At 37.8% G+C, this 24,860-nt stretch overlaps 1 protein-coding gene across 1 annotated transcript in view; it reads right to left on the bottom strand.

Annotated features, from left to right (window-relative positions):
* LOC128688494 (protein P200) overlaps nucleotides 1–24,860 on the bottom strand; it is a 224,990-nt gene that overhangs the window by 35,495 nt on the left and 164,635 nt on the right. Inside the window, exon 9 of the mRNA XM_070084463.1 lies at nucleotides 2,206–2,373. Within this exon, the coding sequence (XP_069940564.1) occupies nucleotides 2,206–2,373 (168 nt within the window). The remainder of the gene's footprint in view (nucleotides 1–2,205; nucleotides 2,374–24,860) is intronic.

Genomic DNA, 24,860 nt, shown 5'->3' with positions numbered 1-24,860 from the left:
TTCCAACTTAGACAACCTTAGTCATGGCTTTGTCGCTGTAGATGCCTTCCTTTGCCATTACACTGTCAAATGCTCCAAACTTCAGAACATACATGACTTAACCTAACCTGATTCTGTTTTTTCCTCCTCTGTCTACCTCTTCACCTTTACTATTTTTCCTTTTTCTTGTTTTGGGTTTCCTTTCTTCTGCCTTGGATGTTTTGTCCTTTACTCCTGCCCACTTCTGCCGGTGTTTTTGGTTTTACCCCTTGTGAGTCCTTATCTCTCCTGCAGTGCTCCTCTTTCTTGACCTTTGACTCCACCATTACTACTATTTCCTTTCCTACTACCTCTGGCTCCTTCCTTCACTTCTGTCTCCATTTTCTCTCCCCCTTTGTATTCTTGTCCCACCTACCACTCTCCCTAGCCTTACCTTTATCACCACTAGTTCTACTACTACTTCCACTGCCTGCCTTACCTTTACTACTACTACTCTCACCTCTCCTTTCTGTCCCTGCTAGCTGGGCTATGTATACTGGCTCCTTCTCTCCTTTCTGTTAGTGTGACTTTGTAAATGGTCCAAGTCGGACTGAATCGTCATCATAAGCTCCTCTCTCCTACATGTGGGTTATTTGTGTATTGTCCTAGTCATGGTATTGTGCCTTTTTGTTTTTCATATGAAAATATGCTGCAAAGTCACTGTTTTAAAAAAACACAGTCAATTTTTTTTCACCATTATGCACTGCGTGCTGCAGAATTTTTTTATATGGTGTACACTTACAGCATAGACCCTTTCTCTCATATCTACCCATTCTCTCATATTTACTGCTCACAGCTTATCTGACAGAGATAAGCTCATCATGTAGTACTATGACACCCACCTTCAAAGGGTTAAGAAATATCTTAGCCTATTGTGGGTACTCCCTGGCTTCTTCATTCTTCATTGTTGTTGTGACGATATGGTGATGTGACGATGATACAATGCCAACAATGATGAGATGAAGTGAGGTAATGGTGTAGGCATTGTGATGTTGTGTTAGGTTATTGAGAACTGAGTAGTAACATGGTGAAACCTTCCTGCCACAGCAGGGAGGGAAGGTTTTACCATGTTACTCAGAATGATGTGCAATTTGAATTATTATTATCATAATCAAGGGGGAAGCGCTAAACCCGTAGGATTATACAGCGCCTGTGGGGGGGATGGAAGGTACTCAGGCTTAATTCAGGGAACTGGAGCACAGATCCAGTTCCCTAGATCAAGAGCCCCTCACCAGCATCAAGGAACCTTCCTTGAGGGGGCATGCAATTTGAAACTTATGAATCTTTTATTTCTGGAATTTTCCATTTAATATTTTCGGGCCACAGTAAATCACAGATAACTGAAACCACAAAAACCGAATCTGTGGATACAGGGTTCTTCTGTATATTTAAACTAATATTTTTAACTTCATTCTCAAACATTATGTAGAAGGTATTGTCAGTATTGAATAAAAGTTTGTTTGTTGTCATCTACAGAGGCATCCTTTTGAGTACAGCATCAATTGTATTGTTGAGGCCAATAGGATCTGCATTTATGATGGCAAAAGTCATTGTTTGCAAAAAAGAACTGGTTTAATTTATTGCGAGGCACTGGGAAGGTCAATGATGTTTACCTGGAGAGAGTTCCGGGGATCAACGCCCCCACGGCCCGGTCTGTGACCAGGCCTCATGTAGATAGGGAAATAGTAGAGGGCCTATGACACTGCCCTGTGGCACCCATGTTGATTGGTAGGGTAACTGAAAAACTTTGTCTTTAATGGTCGCATGTTGACACCCTACCCTTGAGGTAAATTTTATGTAATGTATGAAAGATCATGGCCCCTGACTCTATAATATTCTAGTTTGAACAATAAGATGTTGTGGGCTATTGTATCAAAATATTTTTTTAAGACAATAAAAGGGTTCTTTGAATATTTATTATTTTTCAAATATACTGAAACAAGCATTTTTTATTTATAGCATCATTGGTACTCTTACCTGGCCTGAAATAAAAAATGGCAGTAGTTTAGGATATAATTTTTTTATAATAATTCATAGATTTGTTTATGTATTTTATGATAAATTAAGTAACTCTTTGATTGCTACTTAATGAACACTTGTAAATGTGGTTTCCTTAGCCTTGGTGGAAGACAGCCAATTTTTTTAAAAAAAAAAAAAAAAAAAAAAAAAAAAAACTGCAGATCTCACCTGGTATGCCTCTATAGTCTTGCCCTCACGCTGTAGAGCATCCCCAAGGTGGAAATAGAAACGTCCATCTGATGTCCCCTCTGCTTCACTTTCAATTCCTTTTTGCATATAAAAGGCTCCGCCGGTGTTATTGTTGTAAGTAGTTTTTAGGATAAATCCATAGTGAACCTATAATAAGAGAAACATCAAATAAAAGAATTGTCATTTAAAATAAAAGATTAATATAATTAAATGAGATAAAAATTAACATAAATTGTTACTCTACACTTATGCTTAGTATACTGTCTTCTGCATTAGTACAGTAAATAATAACACAAACAACTGGCATAACAAAAGGCCATAACTATAAATGAGGAAGAGCAGCCCTAAGGGCACCAGAAAGTTTTCCTTCACAAATGGTAGTAGAATGAAATGGTTTACATAAGTTAGTAACTGCTATTGTCTACTACAAACTCAGAAAAACTCCAACCATGATATGACAATGTCAGAAGATGAAAGGGTGGACAATCTTGTATTTTGACCAAGAAGGCCTATGGTACAATATCTCATAGTGTACAGTATGACTACTTCATAAACTGGAAAAGCACCAGAAAATGTCGTGCTGTACCTGATCAAAAGAGCCGAGTCAGTTATACAGATGTCATTTTGCTCCATGAGGTTGAGGAGGATACCCATAATTTTTTTTTTCCCTTAAAGTGGCCAGTAAGGGATATATTATCAATTACAATAACAACCTTACTATAAAGAAGACATACAAGTGTATAAAGTTTAGGGTCAATGTAAATATGCATCCTCAACTTAACCTTTTCAGTGGCCGTCAAGTAGAACTACATTACTGAGCCCAGGGGTCTCTCGTGTAGTTCTAAGTCATGAGCTCAGCGAGTGTGCACAATTTAAAAAATCCTGCCTCACACGGTGCATGATGAGAAAAGCAAAACTCTGGCCTTGTGTTTGGTTTAAAATAGTGAGTATGAGGTGTTTTCTAGGATGGTTTTAAAAGCTGTTTCTTGGTATCATTTGATAGAATGGAAGATATACTACTGAAATCAAGATAATTTTGATTGGTTTCAGGACCAGAAGTAGCTTGAAATTGGGCCCAAAATAGAAGAAATATTAGATTTTTGCCAATTTTCCTGACAATGGGTAAGGCTCCCCTACACCCCCAATCTGCTTTATGGGTTATTTAATAGGTCAGTTCATTGTTAATTTTGAGGTCTGGACAGTGGAAGGGTTAAATTGCAATCTGCAGAAAAAAAGGTGTGCCACAAACTATATAGTAATTACCATAAGATGATAGGAAGATAGCATGGATGATATAGCAAAGTAAAGATGAAATATGGGATGTATATTACTGTACTAGGAAGAGGTTCATTATCATCATCATACTTAAGCACTGAACCTACAAGGGTCATACAGCAGGGAGAAGTCCAAAACAAGAATACCAATACATTTGGCAAGTAACATACCATCTCAAAATTTCTTCAAATTTGGTTTTCAAGGTTATAATATGTTCTGAATTCATATTTGTAAATCTTACCTCAGTCTTATTTATATGTCAAGACTGAAGTGTAAGCTAGGTCAGAGATCCGCAACAATTTTGTAGAGACGGGCCAGAATGTAAATATTTTAAGCTTCAGAGGCCAAGACAATGGTAAAATTAACCTTTTTAAGGTCTGTGCTGTAGTACTATGGCTTTGAGCTTAGGATCAGTGCCGCAGAAGTACATGACGAGCTCGGCTCGCTCAGATAAGCAGTGAATGGTAAATTTGGGCCTGGATATTAGAGAATGGATCTATGCAGTGAGTGTGCACCATATAACAAAAATCCTGCCCCGAGCAGTGCATTATGCGAAAAAACTAACAGTGTTTTTGATTTAAAACAGCAACTTTGCCGTGTATTTTCGGATGGTTTTTATATTTGCATTCTTGGTTTTTTGGAATCATTTGACAGAATGGAAGATATATTACAGAAACAGAAATTATTCTAATTGGTTTCAGGACTGAAAGTAGCTTGAAATTGAGCTCAAAGTAACAGAAATGTTTGACTTTGCCAATATTCCAGAGAACACAAATTTTATCACTTATCCCATATGTGTCCAACTGGTCAGTCTAATACACGATCATGAATGCAGTGATATTTTATGCAATGATTACAATAATACAGTAGTCTGCATAACAATAATCTTCTACTTTTGAGAAAATAAAATTCAAAATGGAAAGCAAGTGTAATATAGGATAGGCCTGGGGACATAACTAATGAACAGAGGAAATGTTGTTTTAATGCCAGGAATGTCTACACTGTATATTCTGGACCCTATTTTTAAACTGGCAATTTTCAAATTTTGTGTGAAATTGGCCAAATTACCAATGTCTGATCAATTTAGTAAAGTAAAGGTTTATTTCTTTGTAAAGGTTATAATATGTAATTACAATTTTGGCTTGCTAAGTAGAAAGAAAGCCACTATCATGCCGGGGCATTTCAGGCAGACTAATCCTAATATACGTAATAACTAGTTAAAACTAGACAAAATGATAGTACATAGTACAGTGGAACCTCTACTTGCAAGTGCATCCACGAGCGAGTTTTTCCAAATACGAGCAGTCGATGGGTAAATTTTTTGCTTCCATACACGAGCAAAATTTCCATAAGCGAGCAGACCTCAAGGCAGGTGCCTTGACGCTGGTGAGGGGCTCTTGCTCTTGATCTAAGGAATTGTATCTCATTTATTTGTTGGACTATCTTATTAGAACTTGGGCAATGTATGATGGAAAGATGCTTCTTAACGTAATAATAATAATAACAATTATGTGCATAATAATACTAATATGTATAATAATAATAGTATAATAAAATAATGATAATAATATAATACAATAATGATAATAATATAATACGTTTATTTTTTTTTTCAACAAGTCGGCCGTCTCCCACTGAGGCAGGGTGACCCAAAAAAGAAAGACAATCCCCAAAAAGAAAATACTTTCATCATCATTCAACACTTTCACCACACTCACACATTATCACTGTTTTTGCAGAGGTGCTCAGAATATAACAGTTTAGAAGCATATACGTATAAAGATACACAACATATCCCTCCAAACTCCCAAACCCCTCCTTTAAAGTGCAGGCATTGTACTTCCCATTTCCAGGACTCAAGTCCGACTATATGAAAATAACCGGTTTCCCTGAATCCCTTCACTAAATATTACCCTGCTCACACTCCAACAGATCGTCAGGTCCCAAGTACCATTCGTCTCCATTCACTCCTATCTAACACGCTCATGCACGCTTCAAATTCAAATTCAAATTCAAAGTTTATTCTCTATAAGGATTACAATGCTGAGTTTACAGAAATTTGGTTATTGTTTGGTTTACATGTAGTAAAATTGTGATTACAGAGTGTACCACTAGAACGCTTAGCATGGCTAGGCATTTCGGGCTTGCTGGAAGTCCAAGCCCCTTGCCCAAAAAACCTCCTTTACCCCCTCTCTCCAACCCTTTCGAGGACGATCCCTACCCCGCCTTCCTTCCCCTATAGATTTATATGCTTTCCATGTCATTCTACTTTGATCTATTCTCTCTAAATGACCAAACCACCTCAACAACCCCTCTTCTGCCCTCTGACTAATACTTTTATTAACTCCACACCTTTTCCTAATTTCCACACTCTGAATTTTCTGCATAATATTTACACCACACATTGCCCTTAAACAGGACATCTCCACTGCCTCCAACCATCTCCTCGCTGCTGCATTTACCACCCAAGCTTCACACCCATATAAGAGTGTTGGTCCTACGTACTATACTTTCATACATTCCCTTCTTTGCCTCCATAGATAACGTTTTTTGACTCCACATATACCTCAACGCACCACTCACATTTTTTCCGTCATCAATTCTATGTACTGCATAATAATAATTATAATAACAGACGACTTCAAAAGGCCGTCACTAGATGGCAGTGTTTACCACAACATAAATAAATAAAGTTTATTTCTTTGTAAAGGTTACAATGTGTAATTACAATTTTGATTTGCTAAGTACAAAGACAGCTACTATCATGTCGAGGCATTTCGGGCAAACTAATCCTAATACATAGTAACTAATTAAAACTAGATAAAAAATAGTACGTTTCGCCACACAGTGGCTTCATCAGTCCAATACAAAGTAGAATTGCGTAAGGAGAGGAGAAGTTTGAGGTAATCAGTCCCTCAACTTGTCGGTTTTCAAAACCATTCATCACATCTGTCAGACACTGCAACATCGTGGGATCTTGGTACAAAGACTTCAACGCTTGCCCAACCTTTGGACGATGACCTACTTACACTAGTGGCAGGTCCCACTGTGATCCCGCCTCCTCCTGCTTCACCTCATCTGTCTGCAGTATATAAGCCACCTCTCTGGCCCTATGCTGCACTTCCAACAAGAGTGATGGACTGAACACATCGATTCCAGGTTGAGGGACTGATTACCTCAAACTTCTCCTCTCCTTACGCAATTCTACTTTGTATTGGACTGATGAAGCCACTGTGTGGCGAAACGTTTCTTCAATAAAGATTCCCATGTGTTGCGTGTCTCAATTCTTCAACTTGTCAGTTTTCAAAACCATTCATCACAAAAAATAGTACATAGTAACTATACTTAAAACTAAACAAGGAATAGTGCTTAGCTGTTTTACAATCTTATTTGAACTTAATAAATCTTATTTAAACTTAGTACAAAAATCTAGCTTACAAGTAATGGTGCAGGTGGTAATATTTTATGGAATGGCAGAATTAAAAGCCAGAAGGTCACATGATAAAACTAGTTAGCAGATGTTTGGTTGATTTGGTTAATATCACGAGGTAAGATGATTTTTTAGGAAAGTTCTAAATTTATAAGCTGTCTGGGGATCCTTGACCTGTTCAGGTAGCGAGTTCCAGATCTTCGGGCCTTTTATGTGCATAGCGTTCTTGCATAGTGAGAATCTGACTCGAGAGATGTTGAAAAGTGCCTTATGCCTTGTATTGTGACTGTGCATTCTGTTGTAACTGTCGAGTAGTAGTTTTAGGGGAGGGTTTACAGTGGAGTTTAAAGTTCTGTATATGTAGTAGGCACAATAATAAGAGTGTATGTCTTGTACAGTGGACCCTCGAGTTACGAACTTTTTTCGTTCCAGACGGCTGGTCAAGTGCTGTTACTGAACGAATTTCCTCTCATCAAGAATAATGTAAAATAGATTAATCTGTATCAAACCCCCAAAAATATACTTACAAAAGCACTTACAAAAATACACTTACATAATTTGTCATGTTGAGAGTGGTTCTTAACTCGAGGGTCCACTGCATATTTAGCAAGTTGAGTCTTTTGTAAAGTGGTTTGGTGTGCTGTCTAGCACAGGAGCTGGTTATCACCTGCACAGCAGCTTTTTGTTGGATTATTTAGGGTCTAAGGTGGTTGGCAGTGGTTGAGCTCCAGACACAAATACAAAGAGGGAACAGTTGTGGCCTCCTCCACCTGTTACATAATGACATGTTTTATGCATTCTGGAGTAAATATCAGGTTTCTAATGTATTTATATTATTACTTCACATTAGATGAACTGTGATAGATAATAAGCCATAGAGTTGATGATGGCGAAATATTCAAGGAGTATTTTGTCCTGTCTCCAGACAAACTCTCGTCAGCCGCCGCTGCTACTACATATATGACATATTTTATTCATTCTAGAGTATATATCAGGTTTCTATGTTATTTATATTGTTTGGTATGTCATATTAGATGAACTATGATAGATAAATAAGCTGTAGAATTGAAATTAGCAAAATTATTGAAGTACAGAATTCCACTGGAACAGACTAATTGCATTTCAATTAATTTAAATGAGGAAAATTGACTCTGCAAACGAGCAAATCCAGTTGCGAGCAAGGTCATGGAATGGATTAAACTCACAAGTAGAGGTTCACTGTAATTACTTAAAACTAGACAAGTGGTTTACTTGATTACAATCATATTTAATCTTAATACTAATGAAATACTAGTTGAAATAGTTAAATGGGAGGTTTCTTGTAGTTAATAGATTGGAAGACATACTAGCGAAATAGCTAAGAGTTTGGTCGACTGGAGCAATGTAAATGGGCTAAAATAGGACTCAAATTGAGCAAAATCGCCGATGCATAAATATCGCTGAGACTGCTAACTTTGTGAGAGTGTAATTTTGTAAGTTCGATCAAATTTCATAATTTTGGTTTCATTACCTTTGCAAAAAGATTATCTATCATTTTTTGTTTAAATTCTTGGGCCCTGAAAGCAATTTTCAGATCAGGGGTCTGGACCCTGAAAGGGTTTAAGTATACAGTGGTACCTAGGGATATGAACTTATTTTGTTTCAGAAAGCTGTTCAAGTGATGATACTGAATCAATTTGTTCCCATAGGGAATAATGTAAATTAGATTAATCCGTTTCAGACCCCAAAAACACACTTATATAATTGTTCGTGTTTTGAGCTGTTTGTATCCTGAGGTACCACTGTATGTATATATACACAAGTTAACATTTTTAAATTTATCATCATAATACAAGTACATATAAGATGTAAATAGGTGGCTGGCCATATCCAGCCTGCAGGAAGTAGTTTACCAACCCCTGATCTAAATCATCATGAGGCTGAAGCAAAATAAGCATTTATTTGGAACCCTGAAACTTGGGCAATAATTATCGTATAGTGATTAATAAAGACATACGTATTTTGAATTAACAGAGTACAAGGATTACAATGAATATTTGGAATCAACAGAGTAAAACTAAAACCAGCTTCCCTTGGTTCATTAGTAATGTCCCTAGGCAAAGGACATCCTAGAATTTCTCTACTGGGGGTTCTGGGATGGCTATCTGCTTGCAAGAGGGCTTAGACACTTGTTTTAAGGAACATTATTATTGCTTCAGTATTTTTATTTAAAGAACTTTGAAGAATCTTCACCCCCAAGCAACCTCTTCCTATATGATTACCTCGCTCTCAACAGGTAATTTTCTTTTAATTCTTTAAAGTGCAGTACTGTGTTGGCTCTTGGGCTGCACAGTGATTGCGAACCAAGAGCACACAAGTTTCAACATGCTGTGACCCGAGATGAATTTTAGCAGTAAGCACTAACATTTTTTTTTTTAACATGTCGACTGCTTCCCACCGAAGCAGGGAGTTTAACACGTCTCCACATATTTAGAAGTGCAAGATATTACACAATTTTTTTTTTATTAACAAAGTGGCTGTATCCCACCGAGGCAGGGTGACCTAAAAAGAAAAACGAAAGGTTCTCATTTTAAATTTAGTAATGTATACAGAAGAAGGGGTTATTAGCCCTTTGCTCCCAGCATTTTAGTTGCCTCTTATGATATGCATGGCTTAAGGAGGAAGAATTCTATTCCACTTCCCCATGGATTACACACATCAATTTCGTAAATTGGTTAAATACGAATTAAATAATTACTGTAAATCCCCCCATACACTAGTTATATAAACCAAACAAATAACATGTACACATTAGGTTGGTAGACAGCAACCACCCAGGGAAGTACTACCGTCCTGCCAGATGACTGTGAAACAGAAACCTGTAACTGTTTTACATGATGGTAGGATTGCTGGTGTCTTTTTCTGTCTCATAAACACGCTAGATAACAGGGATATCTTGCTACTCCTACTTACACTTTGGTCACACTTCACAGAGACGCACATGCATATACATATACATACATCTAGGTTTTTTCTTCTTTTTCTAAATAGCTCTTGTTCTTCTTTATTTCTTCTATTGTCCATGGGGAAGTGGAAAAGAATCTTTCCTCCGTAAGCCATGCATGTCGTATGAGGCGACTAAGATGCCGGGAGCAATGGGCTAGTAACCCCTTCTCCTGTAAACATTTACTAAAAGAGAAGAAAAACTTCATAAAACTGGGATGCTTGAATGTGCGTGGATGTAGTGCGGATGACAAGAAACAGATGATTGCTGATGTTATGAATGAAAAGAAGTTGGATGTCCTGGCCCTAAGCGAAACAAAGCTGAAGAGGGTAGGGGAGTTTCGGTGGGGAGAAATAAATGGGATTAAATCTGGAGTATCTGAGAGAGTTAGAGCTAAGGAAGGGGTAGCAATAATGTTGAAGGATCAGTTATGGAAGGAGAAAAGAGAATATGAATGTGTAAATTCAAAGATTATGTGGATTAAAGTAAAGGTTGGATGCGAAAAGTGGGTCATAATAAGCGTGTATGCACCTGGAGAAGAGAGGAATGTAGAGGAGAGAGAGAGATTTTGGGAGATGTTAAGTGAATGTATAGGAACCTTTGAACCAAGTGAGAGAGTAATTGTGGTAGGGGACCTGAATGCTAAAGTAGGAAAAACTTTTAGAGAGGGTGTGGTAGGTAAGTTTGGGGTGCCAGGTGTAAATGATAATGGCAGCCCTTTGATTGAACTTTGTATAGAAAGGGGTTTAGTTATAGGTAATACATATTTAAAAAAAAAAGAGGATAAATAAGTATACAAGATATGATGTAGGGCAAAATGACAGTAGTTTGTTGGATTATGTATTGGTAGATAAAAGACTGCTGAGTAGACTTCAGGATGTACATGTTTATAGAGGGGCCACAGATATATCAGATCACATTTTAGTTGTAGCTACACTGAGAGTAAAAGGTAGATGGGATACAAGGAGAATAGAAGCATCAGGTAAGAGAGAGGTGAAGGTTTATAAACTAAAAGAGGAGGCAGTTAAGGTAAGATATAAACAACTATTGGAGGACAGATGGGCTAATGAGAGCATATAGGCAATGGGGTCGAAGAGGTATGGGGTAGGTTTAAAAATGTAGTGTTAGAGTGTTAAGCAGAAGTTTGTGGTTACAGGAAAGTGGGTGCGGGAGGGAAGAGGAGCGATTGGTGGAATGATGATGTAAAGAGAGGAGTAAGGGAGAAAAAGTTAGCATATGAGAAGTTTTTACAAAGTAGAAGTGATGCAAGGAGGAAAGAGTATATGGAGAAAAAAAGAGAGGTTAAGAGAGTGGTGAAGCAATGTAAAAAGAGAGCAAATGAGAGAGTGGGTGAGATGTATCAACAAATTTTGTTGAAAATAAGAAAAAGTTTTGGAGTGAGATTAACAAGTTAAGGAAGCCTAGAGAACAAATGGATTTGTCAGTTAAAAATAGGAGAGGAGAGTTAGAGGTATTGGGAAGATGGAGGGAATATTTTGAGGAATTGTTGAATGTTGATGAAGATAGGGAAGCTGTGATTTCGTGTATAGGGCAAGGAGGAATAACATCTTGTAGGAGTGAGGAAGAGCCAGTTGTGAGTGTGGGGGAAGTTCGTGAGGCAGTAGGTAAAATGAAAGGGGGTAAGGCAGCTGGGATTGATGTGATAAAGATAGAAATGTTAAAAGCAGGTGGGGATATAGTTTTGGAGTGGTTGGTGCTATTATTTAACCCTTTGGGGGTCGGCAGGTCCTCTCAGAGACTTGTTCTCAGGATCAGCCAAATTTAAAAAAAAAAAAAAAATTTTTTCTTATGAAAAGATAGAGAATCTTTTCCCAATCATAATGACACCAAAAGTATGAAATTTGATGGAAAACTTATGGAAATATGCTCTCGCGAAGTTAGCGGTCGATGATGTTTACGCATCGGCGATTTTGCCCACTCTGAGCCCTATTTTCGGCCAATTCCAGTGTACTAGCTGACAAAAATCATAACTATTTCACTAGAACTCCATTTTTTCTATCGAATGAGTACAAGAAACCACCCATTTACTGATTTCAACTATCCAATGCAGTGGTCAGAATTTAGCAATTTTGCCAATTTCACACAAATTTCAAAAGATGCCAATTTCTGAATAAAGTCCAGAATAAACAAGAAAGACATTCCTGGCACTAAAATAACATTTCCTCTGTTCATTAGTCATGTTCCCATGCCCCTCTTACATTCTTTTGCTTTCCACTTTGAATTTTTATTCTCATAAAAAAATAGAAGATTTACTGTTATGCAGACTACTGCATTAGTGTAGAAATGGTATAAATAATATCAGCGCACTTGTGAAAGAATATTAGACTCACCAGTTGACGTGTATTGGACGCTTGGCATGATTTGTTTACTTTTGATATTTGGTAAAAATCGAACATTTCTGCTACTTTGAGCTCAATTTCAAGGTATTTTTCATTGTAAAATCAGTCAAAATCATCTCAATTTCTGTAATATGTCTTCCATTCTATAAAATGAGACCAGGAAAACTAGAATACAGTGGACCCCCGCATAGCGAACTTAATCCGTGCAAGAGGGCTGGTCGTTATGCGAAATGTTCGCTATGCGAATTAATTTTCCCCATAAGAAATAATGGAAATAAAATTAATCCGTGCAAGACACCCAAAAGTATGAAAAAAAAAATTTTTTACCACAAAAAAATGTTAATTTTAGTACACACAAACTGAAAAAGGCATGCACAATTACATGACACTTACTTTTATTGAAGATCTGGTGATGATTGATGGGATGGGAGGAGGGGAGAGAGAGTGTTAGTGTTTAGAAGGGGAATCCCCTTCCATTAACACTTGAGGAGGCAAGTCCTTTTCCGGGGTTACTTCCCTTCTTCTTTTAATGCCACTAGGACCAGCTTCAGAGTCACTGGACTTCTTTCTGTCCATAGAGCTCTGTACCTCCCGTTCCTTTACGATTTGTCTAAAATGGGCCATAACATTGTCATTGAAATAGTCACCAGCACGCCTTGCAACAGCTGTGTCAGGGTGATTTTCATCCATAAAGGTTTGCAGTTCAACCCACTGTGCACACATTTCCTTAATTTTTGAAGTAGGCACAATGGATTCCACAACTGGCATAGGCTTCTCAGGGTTAGCCCCAAACCCTTCAAAATCTTTCTTAATTTCCATACTAATTCTCACCCTTTTTACCACAGGGTTGGCACTAGAAGCTTTCTTGGGGCCCATGGTCACTTATTTTCAACAAACAGAACCGAAAACACTGTAATAATACGAAATATTCCGAGTGTATGCTTGAATGTTACCGCGGAGGCTAGCTGGTAAACAATGGGACAGGCGGCACATGTGAGGCTGGCTGAGGCCGCACATTGGACGCGTCTCGGACGAAGTTCGCTGAGTGGGTTTTTGTCTACTATGCGGGGCAAAATTTTAGCGATCAAAGCGTTCGCTATGCGGAATGTTCGCTATGCAAGGCGTTCGCTATGCGGGGGTCCACTGTACAACAATAAATACTATATGAAAATACAGTGCAAAGTCGCTGTTTTAATCCAAAAACACAAAGTTTTTTTTTCTCATTACGTACTGTGTGCTGCAGGATTTTTTTTTATACTGACAAGCACCTAAAGTCGGTTCCTGACCAGCCGGGCTGTGGCTTGTACGTTGGTTTGCGTGCAGCCAGCAGCAACAGCCTGGTTGATCAGGCTCTGATCCACCAGGAGGCCGGGTCACAGACCGGGCCGCGGGGGCGTTGACCCCCGGAACTCTCTCCAGGTAAACACTGACCACAAACACCCATTCTTTCATATGTAGGCCTACCAGCTTTCTCTCACTAGATTTAACGGCACTAGAATTTATGTGTACTAGTACGTCAAAAACCCCTGCGCGCAAGCCGTACTAGTACAGCCGAAACCCCGAAAGGGTTAACCCTTTGAGGGTTTCGGCCGTACTAGTATGGCTTACGACCCAGGGTTTTTGATGTACTAGTATGCTTAAATTCTGGCGCCCTCAAATCTAGTGGGAGAAAGCTGGTAGGCCTACATATGAAAGAATGGGTCTATGCGGTCAGTATGCACAGTATAAAAAAAAATTCTGCAGCACAGTGCATAATGAGAAAAAAAAAAAAACTTTGACCGTTTTTTTGGGAATAAAACACCGACTTTGCACTGTATTTTCGTATGGTATTTATTGTTATACTCTAGTTTTCTTGGTCTCATTTTATAGAATGGAAGACATATTACAGAAATTGAGATGCTTTTGACTGGTTTTACAATGAAAAGTACCTTGAAATTGAGCTCAAAGTAGCAGAAATGTTCGATTTTTACCAAAATTCAAAAGTAAACAAATCATGCCAAGCGTCCAATACACGTCAACTGGTGAGTCTGATATTCTTTTGCAAGTGCGCCAATATTATTTATACCATTTTTTACACTAATGCAGTAGTCTGCATAACAGTAAATCTTCTATTTTTTGTGAGAAAGCAAAAGAATATAAGAGGGGCCTTGAGACGTGACTTATGAACAGAGGAAATGTCATTTTAGTGCCAGGAATGTCTTTCTTGTTTATTATGGACCCTATTCAGAAATTGGCATCTTTTGAAATTTGTGTGAAATTGGCAAAATTGCTAAATTCTGACCACTGTACTGGATAGTTGAAATTGGTAAATGGGTGGTTTCTTGCACTCATTCGATAGAAAAAAATGGAGTTCTAGCGAAATATTCATGTTTTTTGTCGACTAGTACAGTGGAATTGGCCGAAAATGGGGCTCAAAGTGGGCAAAATCACCGATGTGTAAACATCGTCGAGACCGCTAACTTCGCAAGAGCATAATTCCGTAAGTTTTCCATCAAATTTCATACTTTTGGTGTCATTATAATCGGGAAAAGATTCTCTATCTTTTCACAAGAAAAAATTATTTTTTTTTTTTAAATTTGGCCGACCCTGAGAACGAGTCTCGGAGAGGGCCTGTCGACCCTCAAAGGGTTAATAAATGTATGGAAGAGGGTAAGGTACCTAGGGATTGGCAGAGAGCATGCATAGTTCCTTTGTATAAAGGCAAAGGGGACAAAAGAGTGCAAAAATTACAGGGGGATAAGTCTGTTGAGTATACCTTAGTGAGAAAGGCATGTTAAATGCCAAGATAAGTCGTAAGCTAGGTTTGGCGTGCCAAACAGTTAGCACAGTATTGAACTCAAATAAGATCTTATAATAAATTAAAAGTGCCACTCCAGTGAACACGAAACTGATAAAGAGAGCCTTAGTGCTGATATGGAGAAAGTTTTAGCAATATGGATAGAAGATCAAACCATCCACAATGTTCCTTTAACCCTTTCAGAGTCCAGACCCCTGATCTGAAACTTCTTCACATGGTCCAACAATTTTCAAAATATTTTTTTTGCTATTTTTTCTTATGAAATGGTAGTGATTCTTTTTCTGAAGGTAATAAAACAAAAAGTACAAAATTTGATGGAAAACTGATGAAATTACGCTATCGAGAATTTTGCTGTGTCAGCGATATTTACACATTGGCGATTTTGCCCGCTTTGACTCCTATTTTAGGCCAATTACATTACCAGTCGACCAAATTCTTAGCTATTTCACTAGTATACCTTCCATTCTATTGACTGAATATAAGAAACCACCCATTCAACTATTTCAACTACCCAGTGAAGTGATCAGAAATTGGAAATTTGGCCAATTTCACACAAAATTCAATAAATGTCAATTTCAAAATAAGAGTCCAGAATAAACAATACAGACATTCCTGGCACTAAAATAACATTTTCTCTGTTCATCAGTTATGTCCCCAGGCCTCTCCAATATTACACACGAATTCCATATAGAATTTTTATTTGCACACAAAAAAAGAATATTTATTGTTATGCAGACTACTGCATTATTGTAACAAATGTGTAACTAATCTCAGTGCATTCATAAATGCATATCACACTGGCCAGATGGACGCATATTAGATGAGTGATGTCATTTGTGTACTCTGGAACATTAGCAAAAATCAAACATTTTCAATACTTTCAGCTCAATTTCAAGCTACTTTTAGTCCCGAAACCAATCAAAACCATCTCTATTTCTGTAATGTATCTTCTATTCTATCAAAAGAGACCAAGAACCTTAGAATACAATCATAAAATCATACGAAAATACACCACAAAGTCGGTGTTTTAAACCAAAAACATTGTCACAGTTTTTTATTCCCATTATACACTGCGTGCTGCAGGATTTCTTTTATATGGTGCACACTTACCACACAGACCCATTCTCTCATATCTAGGCCCAAATTTACTGCTCACAGCTTATATGAGAGAGCTGCACTCATGGCATAGAACTACAGGACCAACCCTCAAAGAGGTTAAGGAACGAAGCCATCTGCACAACATAAAAGTGCAAGGTGAAGCAGCTTGTGTTGATGCAGAAGCTTTAGAAAACTATCCCGATAAGTCAGCTATGGTAACTGATGAAGGCGACTACACTAAACAGCAGATTTTCAACATCAACAAAACAGCTCTATATTGGAAGAAGATGGTCTCTAGGACTTTCATAGCTAGAGAGAAGTCAATACCTGGCTTCAAAGTTGCAAAGGTTAGGCTGACTCTCTTGTTAGGCACTAATGCAGCTGGTGACTGCAAGTTGAAGCCAATGCTCATCAACCATTCTGAAAATCCTAGGGCCCTCAAGAATTAGTAAAGTAAGTAAAGTTTATTTCTTTGTAAAGGTTACAACGTGTAATTACAATTTTGATTTGCTAAGTGCAAAGTTAGCCACTGTCATGCTGAAGCATTTTGGGCAGACTAATCCTAATACATAGTAACTAATTAAAACTAGATAAGATAACAGTACATAGGAACTATACTTAAAACTAGACAAGTAGTAGTGGTTACCTGATTCACAATCTTATTTAAATAATCTTGAAATTGCACAAAAAATCTACCTTACAAGTAATGGTTCAGGTGGTAATATTTTATGGATTGGAAGAATTAAAAGCCTAGAGGTCACATAAAACTAATTAGCAGATGTTTTGGTTGAAGTAGTTAACCCTTTGACTGTCCCAACCCCCAATCCTGAGGTGTCTCCTGGTGTCGCAAAATTTCAAAAAAAAAAAAAAAAAAAAAAAAAAAAAAAAAAAAAAAAAAAATTATTTTTTCTTATGAAATAATAGAGAATCTTTTCCCGGTTGTAAAGACACCAAAAACCGAAATTTGATGGAAAACTGACGGAATTACGCTCTCGTGAAGTTAGCGACCTCGGCGATATTTACAAATCGGCGATTTCGCCCACTTTGAGCCCCATTTTCGGCTAATTCCATTATTCCAGTCAACCAAACTCATAGCTATTTCTTCAGAACTCCATCTTTTCCATCGATTGAGTACAAGAAACTGCCCATTTACCGATTTCAACTACCCAATAACATGGTCAGAAATTTGCAATTTGGCCAATTTCACGAAAATTAAAAAATATGACAATTTCAAAATAAGGACCAGAATGAACAATGCAGACATTCCTGGCTCTAAAATATCATTTTCTTTGTTCATCAGTCATGTCTCCAGGCCCCTGTGATATTACTCTTGCTTTTTATTTTGAAATTTTATTCAAACAAAAAATAGAAGATTTACCGTTATGCAGACTACTGCAATACTGTAATAATTGTAAAAATTACATCAACCCATTCATGACTGCATATCAGAATGGCTATTTGGACATTTATTGGACAATGACATCATTTGTTTACTTTTGAACATCGGCAAAAATCAAACATTTCCTGTACTTTGTGCTCCATTTCCAGGTTCTTTTTATAGTAAAATTAATCAAAATCACCTCTATTTCTATAATATAGTTTCCGTTCTATCAAATGAGACCAAGAAAACGAGAATACAACCACAAATACTATACGAAAATAGACCACAAAGTCGGCATTTTAATTAAAAAAAAAAAAAAAAAAAAAAACGGTCGGAGTTTTTTTTTCTCATTATGCAATGCGTGCTCCAGGATTTTTTTTATATGGTGCACACTGACCACACAGATCCATTCTCTCACATGTGGGCCTACCAGCTTTCTCCTGCCTGATTTGAAGCCGCTAGAATTTATGAGTATATATACGTCAAACACAGTACCTCATAAACGTATATATACGGCCGCGACAGTCAAAGGGTTAATATTGAGAAATAAGATGATTTTTTAGCAAAGTCCTAAATTTGTAAGTTGTCAGGGGATCCTTGACCTGTTCTGGTAGCAAGTTCCAGATCTTCAGGCCCTTTATGTGCATGGCGTTCTTAAATAGTGAGAGACTGACTCGGGGGATGTTAAAAAGTGCCTTATGCCTTGTACTGTGACTGTTTATTCTGTTGTAACTGTCAAGGAGTAATTTTAGGGGAGGGTTTACAGTGGAGTTTAGTGTTCTGTATATGTAGTAGGCACAATAATATGAGTGTATGTCTTATTTAGCAAGTCGAGTCTTTTGAAAAGTGGTGGGGTGTGCTATCTAGCACAGGAGCTGGTTATCACCCGCACAGCAGCTTTTTGTTGGGTTATTAAGGGTCTAAGGTGGTTGGCTGTGGTTGAACCTCAGGCACAAATACCATAGGTGAGGTAAGGATATATTAGAGTGGTACAGGGTAAGGAGAGTCGTTTGTGGTACATAGTATCGTATCTTGGAAAGGATTCCTACTGATTTGGAAATTTTCTTGGCTATGTGATGGGTGTGGGATTGAAATTTAAGATTAGTCAAGGAGAAGACCTAGAAATTTGCCCTCCGTGTGTCTTGATATAAGGGAACCATTTATCAATATGGTAAGTTGGATATTTAAGGCTCTGTTGCCAAACAGCATGAATTACATTTTGCCCATGTTGAGAGTGAGTTTGTTGGTCATCATCCAAGTATATATCTTTAGCAGTTCATTGTTTACAGTGTTTCTAAGTACAGCTGGGTCTGAATGGGAGTAGACATATATATTCTCATCTGTGAATAGAACTGGTTTAAGGAGTTAAGATGCATTGGAGAGATCATTGATGTAGATGAGAAAGAGGAGTGGGCCTAGGACACTACCCTGGGGTACTCCTACAGCTACAGGTTGGATAGCGGAGTTGACTCCATTTGCATATACATATATACATGTACTGGTGTCTGTCGTTAAGATAGGATTTTTAGTAGTCAAGAGAATGTCTTCTGATGCTGTAATGATTCAGTTTGAGGTGCAAGAGATTGTGGTCGACTGTATCAAATGCTTTTCGTAGGTCGATGAAGAGCCCCATTGGATATTCATTTTTATTGAGAGCTGTGTATATTAGTTCAAACATTTGTATAACAGCGTCATTCGTACTTTTTTTTGGTCTAAACCCAAACTGGCACAGGTTAAGTACGTTGTTGGATGTAAGGTAGGAGTAAAGACACTTGTGTATTATTTTTTCGAATATCTTGGAAAGTAAGGGCAAGTTTGATATGGGTCTATAGTTGTTCAAGTCAGTTGGATCACCTCCTTTGTGGACTGGGGTGACCCTTGCTGTCTTGAGTATAGATGGGAAGGTTGAGGATGCTACAGATTTGTTAAACATTGTTGCAATAATGGGTGACAGATCATGTGCAGCTTTTTTATATATGAATGGTGGCAAGTTATCTAGATCACCTACTAAGTTTTTTAATGATTTAATGAGTGAGACTTCAGTGGAATTAGATGGAGCTAGAAATAGACTATTTGGGTAGCTGCCAGTGAGGTGCTCGTTCAGCTTGGTATTTGAGCGAGGAATTTAACTTGGTAGCCTTGATCCTACAGTAAAGAAGAAGATATTAAATTTGTTGGCCGTGTCTACAGATTGTATGTAAGGTTCATCTGGTTTAGTTAAGCTTATCTCTCTGTTTCCAGATGGTGTCCTAGAGCCCAAAATTTTGGAGAGGATTTGCCAGGTACTTTTCATATCACCTTTTATTTCACTAAATTTATTTTCATAATACATTTGCTTTGATTTTTGTATTAGTTGAGGATATTTTTTGTTAGCCATGGGCTGTTTAGTCTCTTTTCTGTGATCTGTTTCATTTTGATTGGACAATGCTTGTTATAGAGGTTTAGGGTTTTATGTAAAAAAATTTTGACATCTTTATCAATATTATTACTGTCAGCTAGCTCTTTCTGCCAATCAATAGTACCTAGTGCTAGTATTAGGTTGTTTATCGATGTCTCTTCATGCAGGCGAAATGAGATCTTTCTCGTTTCTTGAGGCAATTTACATAAGTTGGTTATGAGAAAGGTAGGGTAGTGGTCTGTGGTGTTGTCTGTGATTATACCTGCTTGTAGTGGGGATATCGTGTTGGTCCAAATATGGTCAAGTAATAAGGCACTTGTCTCAGAGATTCTTGTTGACTTCGTTATAGAGGGTAGCAACAAGCTGTTGTTCATAGTGTTTGTGAGATCAGATACTAGAGTGTCAGTTGCTTGGATGAGGTTAATGTTAAGATCTCCTGCAAGTATCAGATGGTGTTTATTCAACTCTGACTCAATTATCATGTTTCTAAGATTACTGCTAAAAGTGTAAGTATTTGTGTGTGGTAGTCTGTAGACTGCGCCAACTGTTATAGGTTTCTTAAGAGTATTTGATGTGAATTTAGCTATTATACATTCACCGTTTTCGTCCTGTACATTAGTTGATTTCATACATTCTAGTTCATCAGAGTAATAGATGGCAGTACCTCCTCCTGGTTGATCAAGCCTGCAGTTATATATGGCTGTGTAACCAGGTATGGTAAATATGTCTGTCAAGTCTTGTCTGAGCCAGGTTTCAGTAAGTATAATGAAAATTATACACCTACCATCCGACTTACGACCGAGTTCGGTTCCGAGAAACCAGTCTTAAGTCGAAATGGACGTAAGTCGAACTTTACTACTGAATATCAAGATCACATTTTTGTAATGACTTTATTTTATTGTTTTATTTTGGTATTTCATGTTTTACTTTACTTTTTATGCTGTTAGTACTGTATTTTATACTGTAAGGTTTAGGATAAACACTGTGTACAACACAAATAGTTGTTTATTTCCCAGAAATTTTGCAAAAAAAATACGGTCGTAAGTCGGATGGTAGGTGTAGTAGCATTTAGAGACTTCAGTAATGCAAGGAGGTCATCATAGTGTTTACTCAATGATCTAACATTATAGTTGAAGACTAATGCTCTTGCTGGCAGTGTAGCAGTGTAGTAATGGCAAGTACTCTTAGGATTATTTGTGGAGTTCAATAAGAGGTTGATATCAGGATCGGTAATTGCATTCATAAGGGGTACGTAGAGAAATAACCTACTACAATTATTAAAAAACAAAAAGCATTTGCTGTTAAACCGCTAACAAATATGAACATATGAACTAAGATAATTATTTTAAATCTAAAAATAATGGAGCTACTGACTATAAAAGTAAAACAATGAAAATAAGACAATTTAGCACCTGAATTAGCACCTTAATTAATTTAAAGTTAAAAGTAATGTAATGTAATGTAATGTAGTAGGTTGGTAGACAGCAACCACCCAGGGAGGTACTACCGTCCTGCCAAGTGAGTGCAAAACGAAAGCCTGTAATTGTTTTACATGATGGTAGGATTGCTGATGTCTTTTGTCTGTCTCATAAATATGCAGGATTACAGGTATGTCTTGCTACTTCTACTTACACTTAGGTCACACTACACATACATGTACACATTTATTTATACACACTCATCTGAGTTTTCTTTGATTTTATCTTAATATTTCTTGGTCTTATTACTTTTCCTTTTATATCCATGGGGAAGTGGAATAAGAATCCTTCCTCCGTAAGCCATGCGTGTTGTAAAAGTCAACTAAAATGCCGGGAACAATAGGCTAGTAACCCCTTTTCCTGTAAAGATTACTAAAAAGAATAAGAAGAAAATTGTCAAAGTGGGAAGTCTGAATGTGCGTGGATGTTGTGCAAATGATAAGAAAGAGATGATTGTGGATGTTATGAATGAGAAGAAGCTGGATGTCCTGGCTTTAAGTGAAACAAAGCTGAAGGGGGTGGGAGAGTTTCAATGGAGAGGAATAAATGGGATTAGGTCAGGGGTTTCAAATAGAGTTAGAGCTAAAGAAGTAGCAGCAATAATGCTGAAGGATAAGCTATGGCAGGAAAAGAGGGACTATAAATGTATTAATTCAAGGATTATGTGGAGTAAAATAAAGATTGGATGTGAAAAGTGGGTTATAATAAGCGTGTATGCACCTGGAGAAGAGAGAAGTGTAGAGGAGAGAGAGAGATTTTGGGAAATGTTGAGTGAATGCATGGGGAGTTTTGAATCAAGTGTGAGAGTAATGGTGGTTGGGGATTTCAATGCTAAAGTGGGTAAAAATGTTATGGAGGGAGTAGTAAGTAAATTTGGGGTGCCAGGGGTAAATGTAAATGGGGAGCCTTTAATTGAGCTATGTGTAGAAAGAGATTTGGTAATAAGTAATACATATTTTATGAAAAAGAGGATAAATAAATATACAAGGTATGATGTAGCACGTAATGAAAGTAGTTTATTAGATTATGTATTGGTGGATAAAAGGTTGATGGGTAGGCTCCAGGATGTACATGTTTATAGAGGGGCAACTGATATATTGGATTATTATTTAGTTGTAGCTACAGTTAGATTAAGAGGTAGATGGGAAAAGAGTAAGGCGGCAACAACAAGTAAGAGGGAGGTGAAAGTGTATAAACTAAGGGAGGAGGAAGTTCGGGTGAGATATAAGCGACTATTGGCAGAAAGGTGGGCTAGTGCAAAGATGAGTAGTGGGGGAGTTGAAGAGGGTTGGAAGAGTTTTAAAAATGCAGTATTAGAATGTGGGGCAGAAGTTTGTGGTTATAGGAGGGTGGGGACAGGAGGAAAGAGGAGTGATTGGTGGAATGATGAAGTAAAGGGTGTGATAAAAGAGAAAAAGGTAGCTTATGAGAGGTTTTTACAAAGCAGAAGTGTTATAAGAAGAGCAGAGTATATGGAGAGTAAAAGAAAGGTAAAGAGAGTGGTGAGAGAGTGCAAAAGGAGAGCAGATGATAGAGTGGGAGAGGCACTGTCAAGAAATTTTCATGAAAATAAGAAAATTTTTTGGAGTGAGTTAAACAAATTAAGAAAGCCTAGGGAAAGTATGGATTTGTCAGTTAAAAACAGAGTAGGGGAGTTAGTAGATGGGGAGATGGAGGTATTAGGTAGATGGCGAGAATATTTTGAGGAACTTTTAAATATTAAGGAAGAAAGAGAGGCAGTAATTTCATGCACTAGTCAGGGAGGTATACCATCTTTTAGGAGTGAAGAAGAGCAGAATGTAAGTGTGGGGGAGGTACGTGAGGCATTACGTAGAATGAAAGGGGGTAAAGCAGCTGGAACTGATGGGATCATGACAGAAATGTTAAAAGCGGGCAGGGGGGGGGGGTAGTGTTGGTACTTTTGTTTAATAAATGTATGAAAGAGGGGAAGGTACCTAGGGATTGGCAGAGAGCATGTACAGTCCCTTTATATAAAGGGAAAGGGGACAAAAGAGACTGTAAAAATTATAGAGGAATAAGTTTACTGAGTATACCAGGAAAAGTGTACGGTAGGGTTATAATTGAAAGAATTAGAGGTAAGACAGAATGTAGGATTGCAGATGAGCAAGGAGGTTTCAGAGTGGGTAGGGGATGTGTAGATCAAGTGTTTACATTGAAGCATATATGTGAACAGTATTTAGATAAAGGTAGGGAAGTTTTTATTGCATTTATGGATTTAGAAAAGGCATATGATAGAGTGGATAGAGGAGCAATGTGGCAGATGTTGCAAGTATATGGAATAGGTGATAAGTTATTAAATGCTGTAAAGAGTTTTTATGAGGATAGTGAGGCTCAGGTTAGGGTGTGTAGAAGAGAGGGAGACTACTTCCCAGTAAAAGTAGGTCTTAGACAGGGATGTGTAATGTCACCATGGTTGTTTAATATATTTATAGATGGGGTTGTAAAGGAAGTAAATGCTAGGGTGTTCGGGAGAGGGGTGGGATTAAATTTTGGGGAATCAAATTCAAAATGGGAATTGACACAGTTACGTTTTGCTGATGATACTGTGCTTATGGGAGATTCTAAAGAAAAATTGCAAAGGTTAGTGGATGAGTTTAGGAATGTGTGTAAAGGTAGAAAGTTGAAAGTGAATATAGAAAAGAGTAAGGTGATGAGGGTATCAAATGATTTAGATAAAGAAAAATTGGATATCAAATTGGGGAGGAGGAGTATGGAAGAAATGAATGTTTTCAGATATTTGGGAGTTGACGTGTCAGCGGATGGATTTATGAAGGATGAGGTTAATCATAGAATTGATGAGGGAAAAAAGGTGAGTGGTGCGTTGAGGTATATGTGGAGTCAAAAAACGTTATCTATGGAGGCAAAGAAGGGAATGTATGAAAGTATAGTAGTACCAACACTCTTATATGGGTGTGAAGCTTGGGTGGTAAATGCAGCAGCGAGGAGACGGTTGGAGGCAGTGGAGATGTCCTGTTTTAGGGCAATGTGTGGTGTAAATATTATGCAGAAAATTCGGAGTGTGGAAATTAGGAAAAGGTGAGGAGTTAATAAAAGTATTAGTCAGAGGGCAGAAGAGGGGTTGTTGAGGTGGTTTGGTCATTTAGAGAGAATGGATCAAAGTAGAATGACATGGAAAGCATATAAATCTATAGGGGAAGGAAGGCGGGGTAGGGGTCGTCCTCGAAAGGGTTGGAGAGAGGGGGTAAAGGAGGTTTTGTGGGCAAGGGGCTTGGACTTCCAGCAAGCGTGCATGAGCGTGTTAGATAGGAGTGAATGGAGACGAATGGTACTTGGGACTTGACGATCTGTTGGAGTGTGAGCAGGGTAATATTTAGTGAAGGGATTCAGGGAAACCGGTTATTTTCATATAGTCGGACTTGAGTCCTGGAAATGGGAAGTACAATGCCTGCACT

Source organism: Cherax quadricarinatus, chromosome 13 (genome assembly GCF_038502225.1).
Source record: "Cherax quadricarinatus isolate ZL_2023a chromosome 13, ASM3850222v1, whole genome shotgun sequence".
NCBI classification, from domain to species: domain Eukaryota; kingdom Metazoa; phylum Arthropoda; class Malacostraca; order Decapoda; family Parastacidae; genus Cherax; species Cherax quadricarinatus.
The sequence above is the reverse complement of the archived record's forward strand: the minus strand, read 5'-3'. Positions and strand labels throughout refer to the sequence as shown.